Source organism: Erpetoichthys calabaricus, chromosome 8 (assembly GCF_900747795.2).
Source record: "Erpetoichthys calabaricus chromosome 8, fErpCal1.3, whole genome shotgun sequence".
NCBI lineage: Eukaryota > Metazoa > Chordata > Cladistia > Polypteriformes > Polypteridae > Erpetoichthys > Erpetoichthys calabaricus.
In genome coordinates this window covers 1,761,476-1,773,822 of record NC_041401.2, presented here as the reverse complement: position 1 = coordinate 1,773,822, position 12,347 = coordinate 1,761,476, and the positions used below count along the sequence as shown (strand labels likewise).

General features: G+C 50.3%; 1 protein-coding gene across 14 annotated transcripts in view; it reads left to right on the top strand.

Annotated features, from left to right (window-relative positions):
- carf (calcium responsive transcription factor) overlaps positions 1–7,651 on the top strand; it is a 126,017-nt gene extending 118,366 nt beyond the window's left edge. For 13 of the 14 annotated variants that reach the window (XM_051931168.1, XM_051931158.1, XM_051931167.1 and 10 more), the window contains exons 10-16: positions 2,374–2,517; positions 2,664–2,906; positions 3,280–3,442; positions 3,675–3,750; positions 3,831–3,952; positions 6,800–7,154; positions 7,234–7,651. In XM_051931168.1, the coding sequence (XP_051787128.1) occupies positions 2,374–2,517; positions 2,664–2,906; positions 3,280–3,442; positions 3,675–3,750; positions 3,831–3,952; positions 6,800–7,154; positions 7,234–7,310 (1,180 nt within the window). In that variant the 3' untranslated portion in view covers positions 7,311–7,651. The remainder of the gene's footprint in view (positions 1–2,373; positions 2,518–2,663; positions 2,907–3,279; positions 3,443–3,674; positions 3,751–3,830; positions 3,953–6,799; positions 7,155–7,233) is intronic. The other variant, XM_028806155.2, reaches the window with a different exon arrangement.
- Positions 7,652–12,347: the final 4,696 nt, after the last annotated feature.

Sequence of the window (12,347 nt, the reverse complement as noted above, 5' to 3'; positions counted from 1 at the left end):
TAGGATCACGGGGATGGCAGTGGAGTGCTATGTGAAGTGCAATGGCTTTAGGTCCTTGGGCTCTGGAGTGCATGGAAGGTTCTTGACTAACCTCTTGAAGCACTTCATTGCAGCAGGTGTTCCTGTGACGGGACGGTGGTCATTCAGGAAGGTTGGATTCGATTTCTTCTTGGGTATGTTCACCATAATAAAACTCCCAGTGGTTCCATTCCATCTCAACTAGTGTGGTGCTGAGGTGTCACCCGTCGCTTGGCTGCACTCGGGTCCTAATCTGGGATCCTGAGTTGGTTTGTCATGTGGTGGGTGCGGCGATGGGCCGTATCAGCGTCTGCTCCTGACCCCAAAGTTCATTAATCTGAGTAAAGGAAAAACTTTGTAGCATCTGTGCATGGAGGGGGTCTTCGATGTCCGGCTGTATGGTCCTCTCCCTCACCTGTGGGTGAGCCATCCTTGGTGTGACACACATACGAGTGGCTAACCACTCTGGTCCCGAAACCTTTGACCCTAAAAGCCTCGGTGAAACCCCCTGTAATGGTTGTCCTGGCTATGTGTGGACGTCACCTCAGTTTGCACCTTCCCCTAGTCCTGTCCTGTTAATGGTGGAGTGGCTGAATGGCCGGCCAGTGGTTCATGGGGAAGGGAACACCTGGCCAAAGAGAGCGTAAGGGGAGGAGCCGACCGTATGTAAATCTGTGGTGGGAGGAGACAAGAGCGCCAGACCAGACGGCACAGAAAAGGCAAAGACTGGAAACGTCCGGTGAACCCGCGCTTCATTTTAGTCAGCAACGTCGTCCTTGTCTTTTAAGGGTGGTGGGGTGATTTGGGAGACGGCCAGCGTTTACGATAGCCAGGACGTGAGGTACGGCGCGGCGTATCCATCACCATGATGGACTGTAGATGATTCTGAATAGCAGGGGACCGTTAAAGGACTCGGGTTTCATTCCTTTTTCTTCCTCTCACATTTGAGTGTTCGTGGTGTATTTTGGGTGTCGTTTCGTGATTCGTGTGGCAGTGCAGTGCCGTGTATACTGGGGGTTTGTTTGTTTTGTACAATTCCTTATTTTATTGTGTAATAACAAGTCTCATGTAACTCAACGTCTTCTGTACTTGTGGTGGTTTAGTAGGAGGGTGGTGTCGGTCGCTCGCCATCAGATCATTCCTTTATTTCTTTCTTTATTTATTTCTCTGTCTCTCTCTCTTTGTTGCCCCTCCTATTATAATCGTGTCCTCTCCGTGTTAAGGGGGTTTGTCTGAACCCGTGTCCAGTTCACACCCACCAGGCCACCATTCTAACCTGAAACTAAACACGGAGATGAAATGTCCAGAGTGCCCAACCATGAGACACTGCTGTGTAGGAAACATCTGGTTGTCGATTGTACCTTTGGAGCCGAATGCCCAGACATCGTTCTCTGTGACAGCAGCAGGAGCCGTTCTAGATGACGATGATGATGATGATGCAAAAGTCTCATTCAAACTGAGGAAACACAAAGACCTCCAAAATGAGACTTGATGAGGAACACAAAGTCTTGAAGCTCTTGGAAGTGCTCAACTGTGTCTACAAAAATATCTCGAAGTACACACGTACTTCATAAAGTCCTGACAAATCAGACCTCGGTTCCCAGTGTAAAGAAACCTATGCATTGTAGTGCAGTGCTAGCAAACCACGAGACCAGGCTTCATATCCTGGGTACTCTCTGCACGTGTCCTGGCACTGGACCTCCTCCAGATGTTCTGGTGCCCTTCCACGGTAGAAAGACATCCAGATTAGGTGGTGTCTGGAGATGCATGTGTATGTGTCCACCCTGTGATGCACTGGTGCCCCCTCCAGATGTTTGTTCCTGCCCTGTCCTTAATGCTTGCTGGGGTAGGCTGCCTGTACTCTGCTTGGAATAAGAAATGTGAACGGATTAAAACAATCCAGATAGTTTGATGTTGCCACTCCTATCATAATCGTGTCCTCTCCATGTTAAGGGGGTTTGTCTGAACCCGCGCCCAGTTCACACCCACCAGGCCACCATTCTAACCTCAAACTAAACACGGAGATGAAATGAGTGCCCAACCATGAGACGCTGCTGTGTAGGAAACATCTGCCTACTGCCATAGATGGAGGTGGCAGGTTGCTAAATGGGAAGGCATCAGAAGACGAGACACCGTCAAAAGAAAACGGGCAAGGGTCAAAACCAGAGAGTCAAAAGGCCTCTGCCAACAGATCGATGCCAACAAAGCCCTAAATCAGAGTCCAAGTTCCCATACCAGGAGATCATTGCAGTTCTGTAACGTTTTTTTTTTCTGTTCTTTTCCCCACCACTAGGGGGTGCTTTGTCATTCTAAGCCACCTCTTCTTCTTCTTCTTCTTCTTCTTCCTCCTCACAGAATTTACATTAAGAAAGTCAGAAAGTTCCCCGAGCACCGAGTGCCTACAGACCCCAAAATTGACAAGAAGATTGTGCGGCAGGAGCAGGAGAAGGCCTTCTTCAACCTCAAGAAGAGCCTGTGGGAGGCCGGAGGAGTGCTGAGGTACGTCACCTGGCGCCACTCGCCTCCGTTGGGCCGATGATCGGGTGGCTCGTTGATGTGATTTGCTCTTCTGTGCCAGTGTGGTGATGCCAAGCTGAGTCTGTTTGTCCCCCAGCTGCTCAGCTTTCTCCTCTTTCTCTCAACAGGTATTACGTCCAGCTGCCCACCCAGAAGGCACACCAGTACCACGATCTGGAGGCTCCTCAATTCCCCCCAACGTCTCCAAACCACCTACTGCCAGTTCCAGTGGAGGAGGAACTCGAGGAGAAGGCGGAAGGTGACGATGACAGTTGTGAGCCCTCCCGTCTGCACCCCCGTGTGGCTGAGAAGATCCGTGAGCTGGTCTCTCAGGGAATGGACCAGGTCTATCTGGTCAGAAAACAGCTCAGGTGGGTGCGCTTCCAATTGGGGGGTTGGGGCTGTAGTATTGCTGCATGTGGGCTAGGTGGGTACATGAGTGCCTCAGGGTGGTAAGCTGGGAGTTACTCAGCTGCTTCAGAGGGCAGGACTTAGCCCATCTCCACCCAAACCTGCCCGGGCACAGAGTGGCACAACATGCAAGTTCACTCCCATTGTACTCCATGGCAGAGACACACCTGAATCAGTCACATAAAAGTGAATGCACAGACTTGGACATCGGTGACCTCAAACTCCCAAGTTAGCACTGAGGCTGGAGGAGGTCTCTGTACATCTCCAGGTGGCCCAGTTGGCAAAGCAGGGTCTTGGACCTCCCTAAGTCTGACCCCTCTTCATGTCAAGCAGGAAGTTTGTGGAGCGCGAGATGTTCAAGCCCGACGAAGTCCCAGAAAGACACAACCTGACGTACTTCCCTACTGTGAACGACATCAAAAACCACATTCACGAAGCGCAGAAGGCTCTCCAGCCCGAAGGTGCAAATGACCCCCCAGCTCCAACGGAGACTCCGGTGAGTGAGGGGCTGCTGCTTGGCAGTGTTCTTCAATAGGGGATACCCCCAGGTCAGGGGTATGATGGAGCGAGGAACTCCAGGGTCAGAGAGATGGAAATGGGGAGGGGAGGGGGGGTGGAGACTAGAAGGTTCTGGGCTACTTGTGGCATCAGAGTGCTGCTGGAACGTAGGGCACCTGAGGGTCCCGATCACTGGCGCCAGGTGATGTCACAGACTTATTGTCTTCCAGCTGCACTTTGCCGCCGACGCAGAGAACGCTCCCTTGGACACGGTCACCCTGACGCTCGCCCCAGCTGCTACAGAAGGTAAACGTGTGACTTCACTGCACCTCCATGTCCTGCACCAGTCTGCTCTGACGCCTGTCTGCCTCTCGTTTTGACACCAGTAGGGGGCATCTTGACGTCACCGCTTGGATCTCTGGAGGTCAGTGAGACGCTTTCGCAGGAGGCTGTGCAACTGCTTGGCTCCTTCTCGACGCTACAGCCAAAGATCCTGGCGCACATGCAGGTAAGACGTGACGTCTCAGGGGTGGAGCCAAGGACTCTGTTGAAGAAGAGACCTGATAGGCTGAGGTCCTGGTTGAGCAGACGCCACCGAGAATGGTGGGTGGGGCCTGTAGATGGGCATGATACTAATGAGACCTCAAGCTTGATAGTCGGGTGGGACAGAATAAGGTGTACAGAAGTAGATGAATGTGGGGGTCTGCTGCCTAGCCTGTGATTGGATGAATGAGAGTGAAGGTAGATGGGAGAAAATGAAGAGGCAGAGCATTTAATGAGTCAGTAAACCCAACTGAAGGGGCGGAGCCTTTAATAAGTGTAGATGAGACGGAGGCGGAGCCTGTAGAATATTCTAATAGTTTTGACAAGAATAGACAGACCCTTTAGCCCAGTAAGCTCACTGGATTTATATTCACTTTACAACTCAAGGGGCGGAGCCTTCAATAAGTGTAGGTGAGACAGATAGGAGGTGGAGGCTGACTGGAGGGCGTGGCTTCTGAGTGTACGTGAGACTGAGGCGGAGCCTTTAAAGAGTGTGGAGGAGACTGAGTGAAGAGTGCAGCCTCTAATAAGTAGCTGGCATCAACTGAAGGGGCGGAGCCTTTAATGAATGTAGATGAGACTGAGGCGGAGCCTGTAGAATATTCTAATAGTTTTGACAAGCATAGACCCTTTAGCCCAGTAAGCTCCACTGGTTTCACATTCACTTTAATGAATGTACTGTAGATGAGACCAACTAAAGGGGTGTAACTAAACTTTAGTGTGAATAGTTGAAACTTCAGTAGGAGCCTTTAGAACGTTTAAACAACTTTGACATGTGTAGCCCCCCCAGCACGCTCACTCGTTTGGTATTCACTTTAGTGAGAAAGGTGAACTGACTGAAGGGGTGGAGCTTCTCAGTGTAATTGAGACTAAGGCGGAGCCTTTAATGAATATTGGAGGGAATGAGTGAAGGGGCGGGTCCTCTAATGAGTAGGTGACCAACTGGAGGACCGGATCCTGTATTGAGTGTAGCTGAGTCATGGCGGGTGACTGACTAAAGGGGTGTGGCTTTTAGTGAGTGTCGGTGAGACTGAGGTGGAGTCTTTAGACGACTGTAATGGTTTAAACTTTACCAGTTGTAGGTGAGGCCGGCTGAAGGGGTGGAGCTTTGAAGTGAAAGCAAGGCAGGGCCTACAATAAGTGGTGGGGAGAACAATGGGAAGGGTGGAGCCTATGAGGAGTGTAGATGAGACAGAGGCGGAGCCTTTGGAACGTTCTAGCAGTTTTGACGAGTGCAAGCCATTCGGCCCAGCGAGCTCATCGATCACTTTAATGATTGTAGGTGGGACCGACAGAACTGAAGGGGTGGAGACATTAATACGTAGGGAGGACAAGCTGAAGGGGTGGAGCCTTTCGATTATTCTAATAGTTTTGAAAAGAACAGACCATTTAGCCCAGTAAGCTCACTGGTTTCACATTCACTTTAATGAATGTACTGTAGATGGGACCAGCTAAATGGGCGGAGCCTTTGGTGTTCATAGTTGAACCTAATAAAGGGGCGGAGCTTTAAGCAGTAGGTGAGACCAAGGAGGAGCCGTTTGCATCATTAAAACAATTGTGACATGTGTAGGTCATTCAGCCCAGCAAGCTTGTTAGTTTTATATTCACTTTAGGGACTTTAGGTGAGACAGAGAGCAGAGGAGCCTGACTGAAGGGGTGGAGCTTCTCAGTGTACATGAGACTGAGGCGGAGCCTTTACTGACTCCTTGGGAGACTGAATGAAGGGGTGGAGCCTGTAATGAGTAGGTGAGGCTAGTAAAAGAGACAGAGCCTTTAATGAGTGTTGATGAGGCGGAGTCTTTAGAACATTCTAACAGTTTTAACGAGAACAGACCATTCAGCCCTAGCAAGCTCACCAGTCACTTTAACGATTGCTGAAGGGGCGGAGCTTTGAAATGTGAGTGAAAGCAGAGCCTTTAATTAAAGTGCTGAGGAGATGATGGAAGGGGTGGAGCCTATAATGAGTACATGAGAAGTTCTGACTATTTTAACAAGAACCGGCCATTCAGTCCAGCAAGCTCAACCAATCACTGTAATGAAGGGGCGGAGCCTTTAGTGTGAACAGTTAAACCTAAATGAAGGGGCGGAGCTTTAGTCAGTAGGTGAGACCAAGGAGGAGCCTTTTAAAACATTTACAAACTTTGACACATGTTGATCATTTTTATATTCACTTTAGTGGAGACTTAATGAAGGGGCGGAGCCTCTAATGAGTAGGTAAGACTGAATGAGGGACAGGGAATTTTAAACATTAATTTTGATGCTGCCCAATATGCTCACAAATCTGTTTAGTTTAATGAGTGCATGTGTTACCAAGTGAAGGGGCGGAGCCTCTAATAAGTAGGAGGGACTGACTGAAAGGGCAGAGCATCTTAGTGTAGTAAAACCAAGGTGGGGCCTTTAATGAGTGCATAGAAGACTGACTGAAGGGGTGGAGCCTCTGATGAGTAGGTAAGACTGAATGAGGGGCGGGGCATTTAAAACATTAAAGTGATTTTGATGAGAACAGGTGATGCTGCCCAAGACGCAGGTGTTACCAAGTGAAGGGGTGGAGCCTTTAATAAGTAGGTGAGACTGACTGAAGAAGCGGAGCCTGTAATGACTGCATGTGAGACTGGCTGAAGGGGGTGGAGCCTCTAATATGTAGGAGGGACTGACTGAAGAGGCGGAGCTTTTAGAGCATTACAATAGGCTATTCAGCCCAGAATAAGCTTAAATTATTATAGGTGAGACTTGCTGAAGGGCGGAGCCTTTAATGAGTGTCTGGGCGGAGCCTCAGTTTTCGAGGTGACCTAGAAACGTATTTTTTCCTCTCCAGCTTCCGCCCACATTTCCTCCCGCAGAGGGCGCTCCAGGCCTCCTGTCACTGAATGCGCAGCCCCTGCCTGGGAGTCAAGTGGAGGACATCCTGGAGAGCAGCAGCGTGCCCACCTCCCATCCGCCCCTGCTGACCCCCTCCCAGTTCCTGCAGCCCAGCGCCTCTCTGACAGACAGCATGGCAGCTCTGCCCACCGTGGTCAACCTCGGCGAGTCCGGTTTGTTTAGCATGGGCCAGCTGGTCACTGTGTCCGCAGTGGGCGAGGGTCACCTGGCAGGAGGAGTCCATCAGATTCTCCTGGAGGACGGCCAGACAATCCCGCTGCAGATTGTGGGGGATGACACTCCAGTCGGTAAGTGGCGCTCTCTGCTGTGAATGTCCCCTTTGGTGGCTCCACCATGCCCCTCACTTGTGGTCCCACCCCGTTTCAGCTCCAGTTTCCGGCTGCTTGGGCCCAGCGAGGGTGAACGAGGAGGGCGAGCATGGCGACAAGGCCTCGGTAGACTGACGGGCATGAGCGCGCGGAGCAAACACATCACCTCAGGAATGCTGGGACCACGCAGGAAGGCCAGCATCCACATCACCTCAGGATTTCAGCCATCAGGGTGGCACCAGCCCCACCACCTCAGTGGGCAGGTGCCAGCCACGTGACCTCAGGAATGCAGCCAGTGTGTCCTGGCTGGAGCAGATGGACACCCAAGGACTGTGCAGACTTTCGAGCTGCCATTCAGGTTGGCACAGGTCCTTACAGGACAGCACTTTGAGCTGGTGAGAGACCTGTGCCCAGGAGCAAAGATTTGTGGAAACGGTGAGCTTTGTGTTATGAAATAAAGGTTTGCTGTCTCTTGATGGGCACCACGTCACGATTGATTGACACAAAAGGTGGCACTGATGTTGGAGTCTGGTGGGCCGTTTTCTTGTTCAGGTTGGGCTTTGAGGGCTGGGGGGTCCTGCTGCCCATCAGGCTTGTTTGGTCACATTTAGGCAGCCTTGTGTTTCTCTGCTTGTGCCCTTAGGTTATAAGGTGGTGGTGATGCCCCTTGCAATGTCATGCCAGGTTGGCACCCTCAAGTGACTTCATTGCCTTTTCATGTGAGCTGACGCCACATGCTGTGTTTGAACCCAGTGGGCCTTCAGCCATCAAATTCTCAAATAAATGAGACCAACCTGTGAATCTGAGCGAGAGGCACTCATGAGCCAATAATGCCAACTCGAGGAAAAGCGGCCGCCGGCTGGAGTGATCGATGGGTGGGCTTAAGGCCATAAGGGGTCAACAATGGGTAGGGTCAGGTGACATCCCATGTCCCTGAGTGGGACATCACATTGTGGTCCTGACTGCCACCTAATGATATGTGCTGCTGGGCACCATGCCAGGGGCTTATATGTGAAAATGTGTGGGCATCACGGTAGTCTGTGCTCATTTAAGACAAAGCTGTGTAGCCCACCGTAGACCACCAGGACTGCCTGACGCTTTCTCAGGAATGTCAGTGTGCTTCAGGTGGGTGGCCACAGGGTAGCAATGCAGTTGGTCACATTGGGTGCCACCCTGTGGCCCTCACTGATTGCCACGTGGGGTCTTGAGTACTGAAATTTTTGTGTTGGTTTCAACCTCCACTTTTGGAACTCTGTGCTGATGCCAAAATGGTACCAAAGCAAATAACAGCCAACCTCGACGTCGCCCGTCCGACAGCAGCCTCCCAGCAGTGCCACCCTCCGCAGACCAATACAAGGAGCAATGGGGGTCCAGCACCAGTTCTGTTAAAATATATGTTCAAAGTGGGTCGGGGTGGCAGCAGTTGTGCCCACGCTAATAAACGGCTGCGCGTGAGCTTTTTGAAAACTACCCTTTACTTTGGGGTGTGAAGTTAAGGAAATGCTGGCACCGCATTGGGGGCTTTTTGGTATTTTTTCAGTACTGGTGGGCCACACAAAGCCTGCCGCTGGCTCCTGTCCTATTGGACTTTGCACTTTTCCCTTTTTATTACTTAACATTGGATCCATGGGCCACCGTGTGGGCCTGGGCATGGACTGGGCTGGCATCCTGTCTACAGCCACTTCCTGCCAGTAGCACTGCACTGAAGACCCCCATGTGATGTCACTCGAGGGCCTGTGGCTGGAGGTGTGACAGGCGTCACATGGTTTCCCCACCTAGTGGGCTGACGTAGTCAGTCGCCCGAGTAATGTGATGTGTGGCTGATGGTTGTCTTTATTATATCTCAGATTATGGGATGTCCATCAGAGTGTGAAATGAGCCGTGGTAATCAGGGGGTCCCGTTGGGGCCGAGTGCTTCACTGAAATCTTAAAGAATATGTGAGAGATCGATGAAGGAGAATGTGGTTACCACAGGCATGCGTATGTGCCAGCCAGCCAACCAACCATCCAGTCATCGTCTAAACCCGCTTATCCAGCTCAGGGGCACAGGAGACTGGAGTCTCTCCCAGCAGACAGTGGGCATGAGGCAGGAACAACAGCTGGATGAGGTGCCAGTCCGTCACAGGGTAACCACACACCTCAGGGGTCAGCTTAGTGGTGCCAGGACACGGGGAGACCCCACAACCCTGCTTGTCCTCCTTGGGCCCCTGTGCAGATTGTCACGTGGCAAAGAAAAGCCTCACCACCTCCGGACCACCAAGCGCTGCTCCACTTCTTGTGACAAACGCACACTTAGATAAGTGTGTAGTGGCGCTGCTGCCATCTGACTCCCCTGTGCTGTCCTGTTGCCTGCTGGGAGTTGGAGTCCACTTGTTGGCTCCGCTTCAGGCTTGTCCTCTTACGCAATTGGACGAGGGCGCCCTCTGCTGATTGGCTGATGCAAAGACCGTTAAAGGAGGAGTTTGGGTTTTTTTTCAAGTTGAGTCCTTTCTTCACAAACAAGCTGGACATGCGGCTGCCAAGCAAATTTTGGGCACTTTCTGCCAAATGTACCACATGGGACCTGAGGAAAAGCTTAACCCTTAAAGTACAGGGAGAAGAATTTCAGTGAACACCAAGTGGAGGCAAAGAATAAAACGGAGTGTCATCAACAACAAAAGGAAGCCAATCGAGTGACAGAGTGGCGGAGAGAAAGTCGCACAGCCCGACGTAAATAAGAAGTGCCTGGGCAGTCGTAGCCCACCGTCCGAGTGTCGTATTAGGGGTACAGAGAAAAGAAAAATAAAATGGGGACACGGTGGGGGGGGAAAAAAAAGTCGAAATGTCAACGTAGCTGCGGGTGGGCGGTCTGCCCCGGGCGGCGTTATTGGCCAAAAGGCTCGGCGCAGTTCGTGTGTCATCTCATGACCGTAGCTGAGGGTAGGAGTGTAGATTGACCGGTAAACTGAGAGCTTTGCCTTGCGGCTCAGCTCCTTTTTCACCACGACAGACCGATGCAGAGCCCTCATCACTGTGGACGCCGCACCGATCCGCCTGTCGATCTCACGCTCCATTCTTCCCTCACTCGTGAACAAGACCCGAGATACTTGAACTCCTCCACTATGCAAAATGTATCTTCATTTTTCTCCATGCGTCATTTTAATTTTCTATTTAAATAGGTTAACGTGTTCAGATATGTTGGAGGGCAGCAAATCGAAGCACGAGCAGCACAAACTTGAACTACGCCACTGCTTTAATCTCGAAATCTCCACTTTAATCGTGTAGTTTATTTTGTCATTACAGTAGAACATCATAAACTTCACCTTAAAATCGTTTAATTTACTAAGTTTCTGAGATCCCATCGTAACTAAAGTGGCATGTTAAATGCTCTCGTATTCTGTGTGTGTGTGAATCACTACGTGCTTATTAACAGGCTCTCTCTTCCACCGACAGGACACAGAATCCATTACATTCGTGATATCACAGCTCTCTGAATAATTTAAATACTGAGATGTATACGTGATATGATGACAGGAGTTAAAGCACGTTATTAAACACGGGGACACAGTGGCACAGTGATAGTGACGAGCTGGCGCCCAGTCCAGTGATTGTTCCTGCCTCACACAAGATGCCTGCTGCGCCGTGCGTGACCTTCGATGAGATGATTTATCGCAGCAGTCCTGTCTCTCTCTCACGTGCTGACCTCCAACTCCTGTCCTTCCTTTTCTTTCTCCAAATACCCAATCGCCACACAATCAGCTCTGTAATAGACGTTAAGCCATCTGTAAACTTAGAACGCCGATTCTTCAAAACTTTTAAGGAACATTGAAATATCTTCGTGTCTCGCCAGCCCCAGTGAGCATGCAGTGCGAGGCAGGAAAAATCAAAGGACTAGCGCTGTCCTCACACGTTTAATTATTAACAATATGGATTATTTAAATGAGGTTTCAGATTTACCTGTATGATATAATAGACATGCTTTACCCCACTTCATCTTAAAAATAATATCAAGAGCTCCAAGAAGGTAGCGTCTGGAAATCTAAAAGCCAGTCATCATCATCTGTGAATATGCGGCGCTCTTGTCTATTGAATTGAATTCCTTTATTGTTGTTGTATGAGACAATGAGATTTAATATGCAAATCCTCCATAAACTTATTTTCCTATAAAATGTTATAAAAATCAATGTAAAATATACACTATGAAAGCACGAGTGGCTCAGGTTGTGCGACATTATCGTAAGTTTCCAGTCAGGAGGTTGCACGTCTAAGTTTGTACGAGCAGCTCGACTGCCTGAGTGCGTTGAAGCCGCGAGGTCCGCACATGACGGGCTCTGACGTTCAAATGGCGGTGTGCATGGCCGAGGCGGCGTGTACTCGCTGCTGTATCCCGATAATCCGATCAGCTGCTGGGATTCCCCACTCAGACACAGTGAGGTAAAACACTCGGAGTGGGCACTGAGGGCATCAACTCTAAAGTAGCTGTGGCGTTTGGTTGTCTGGCCCTTCTGTGCACCATAATACTGCTGCAGGTTGACAAGCCGATGCCTTAAACTACTAAACAATATGCGGCTAATGTCAGTGTATTATTTATAAAGCCGCGTCAGGGATGTGGATCTAAAAAAGAAAGGGAAGCCACCCAGGAACAGCAGCACTGCTATGACGCTGGGTGCCACCAGCTGGCTTGAGAACGTGCGCAGCTTTACGCCAAGTTTAGTTTTTATACATCGCAATGTGAACGTGGAAACAGGCGTACGCAACATTTACACATGAGGCCCCTGCACTGGCTTTGTGGATTTTCTTTTTTTGAATGTATAGAAAACATTACTTCACAAACAAACAAAAAAAAGAGCTCTGAAGTTAAATAAGTTCAACTTGAAAAACACCAAACTCCACCTTAAATGTACGTTTCCTTAGCCAATCAGCACCGCAGCAGACAGTTAGGTGGCGGCAGTACAGAGGGCGTCCTTATCCAATTGTGCACAGCCCATCACTCCATAAGCCCATGGCAGAGGCACCGACTGGACTACAACTCCCATCAGCCAGCGCAGCCTGTACGATGAATCGGGAGCCATGGCAACAACCAGCAGTTGTCAACAATGGTAACTCGAACAGGGCTTCAGAAGGCCTCTGCTGAGATGGGACCACCAGTGGCACCAGAGAGTGGACGTCCCTTTGAACAACTCCCATGGTCAG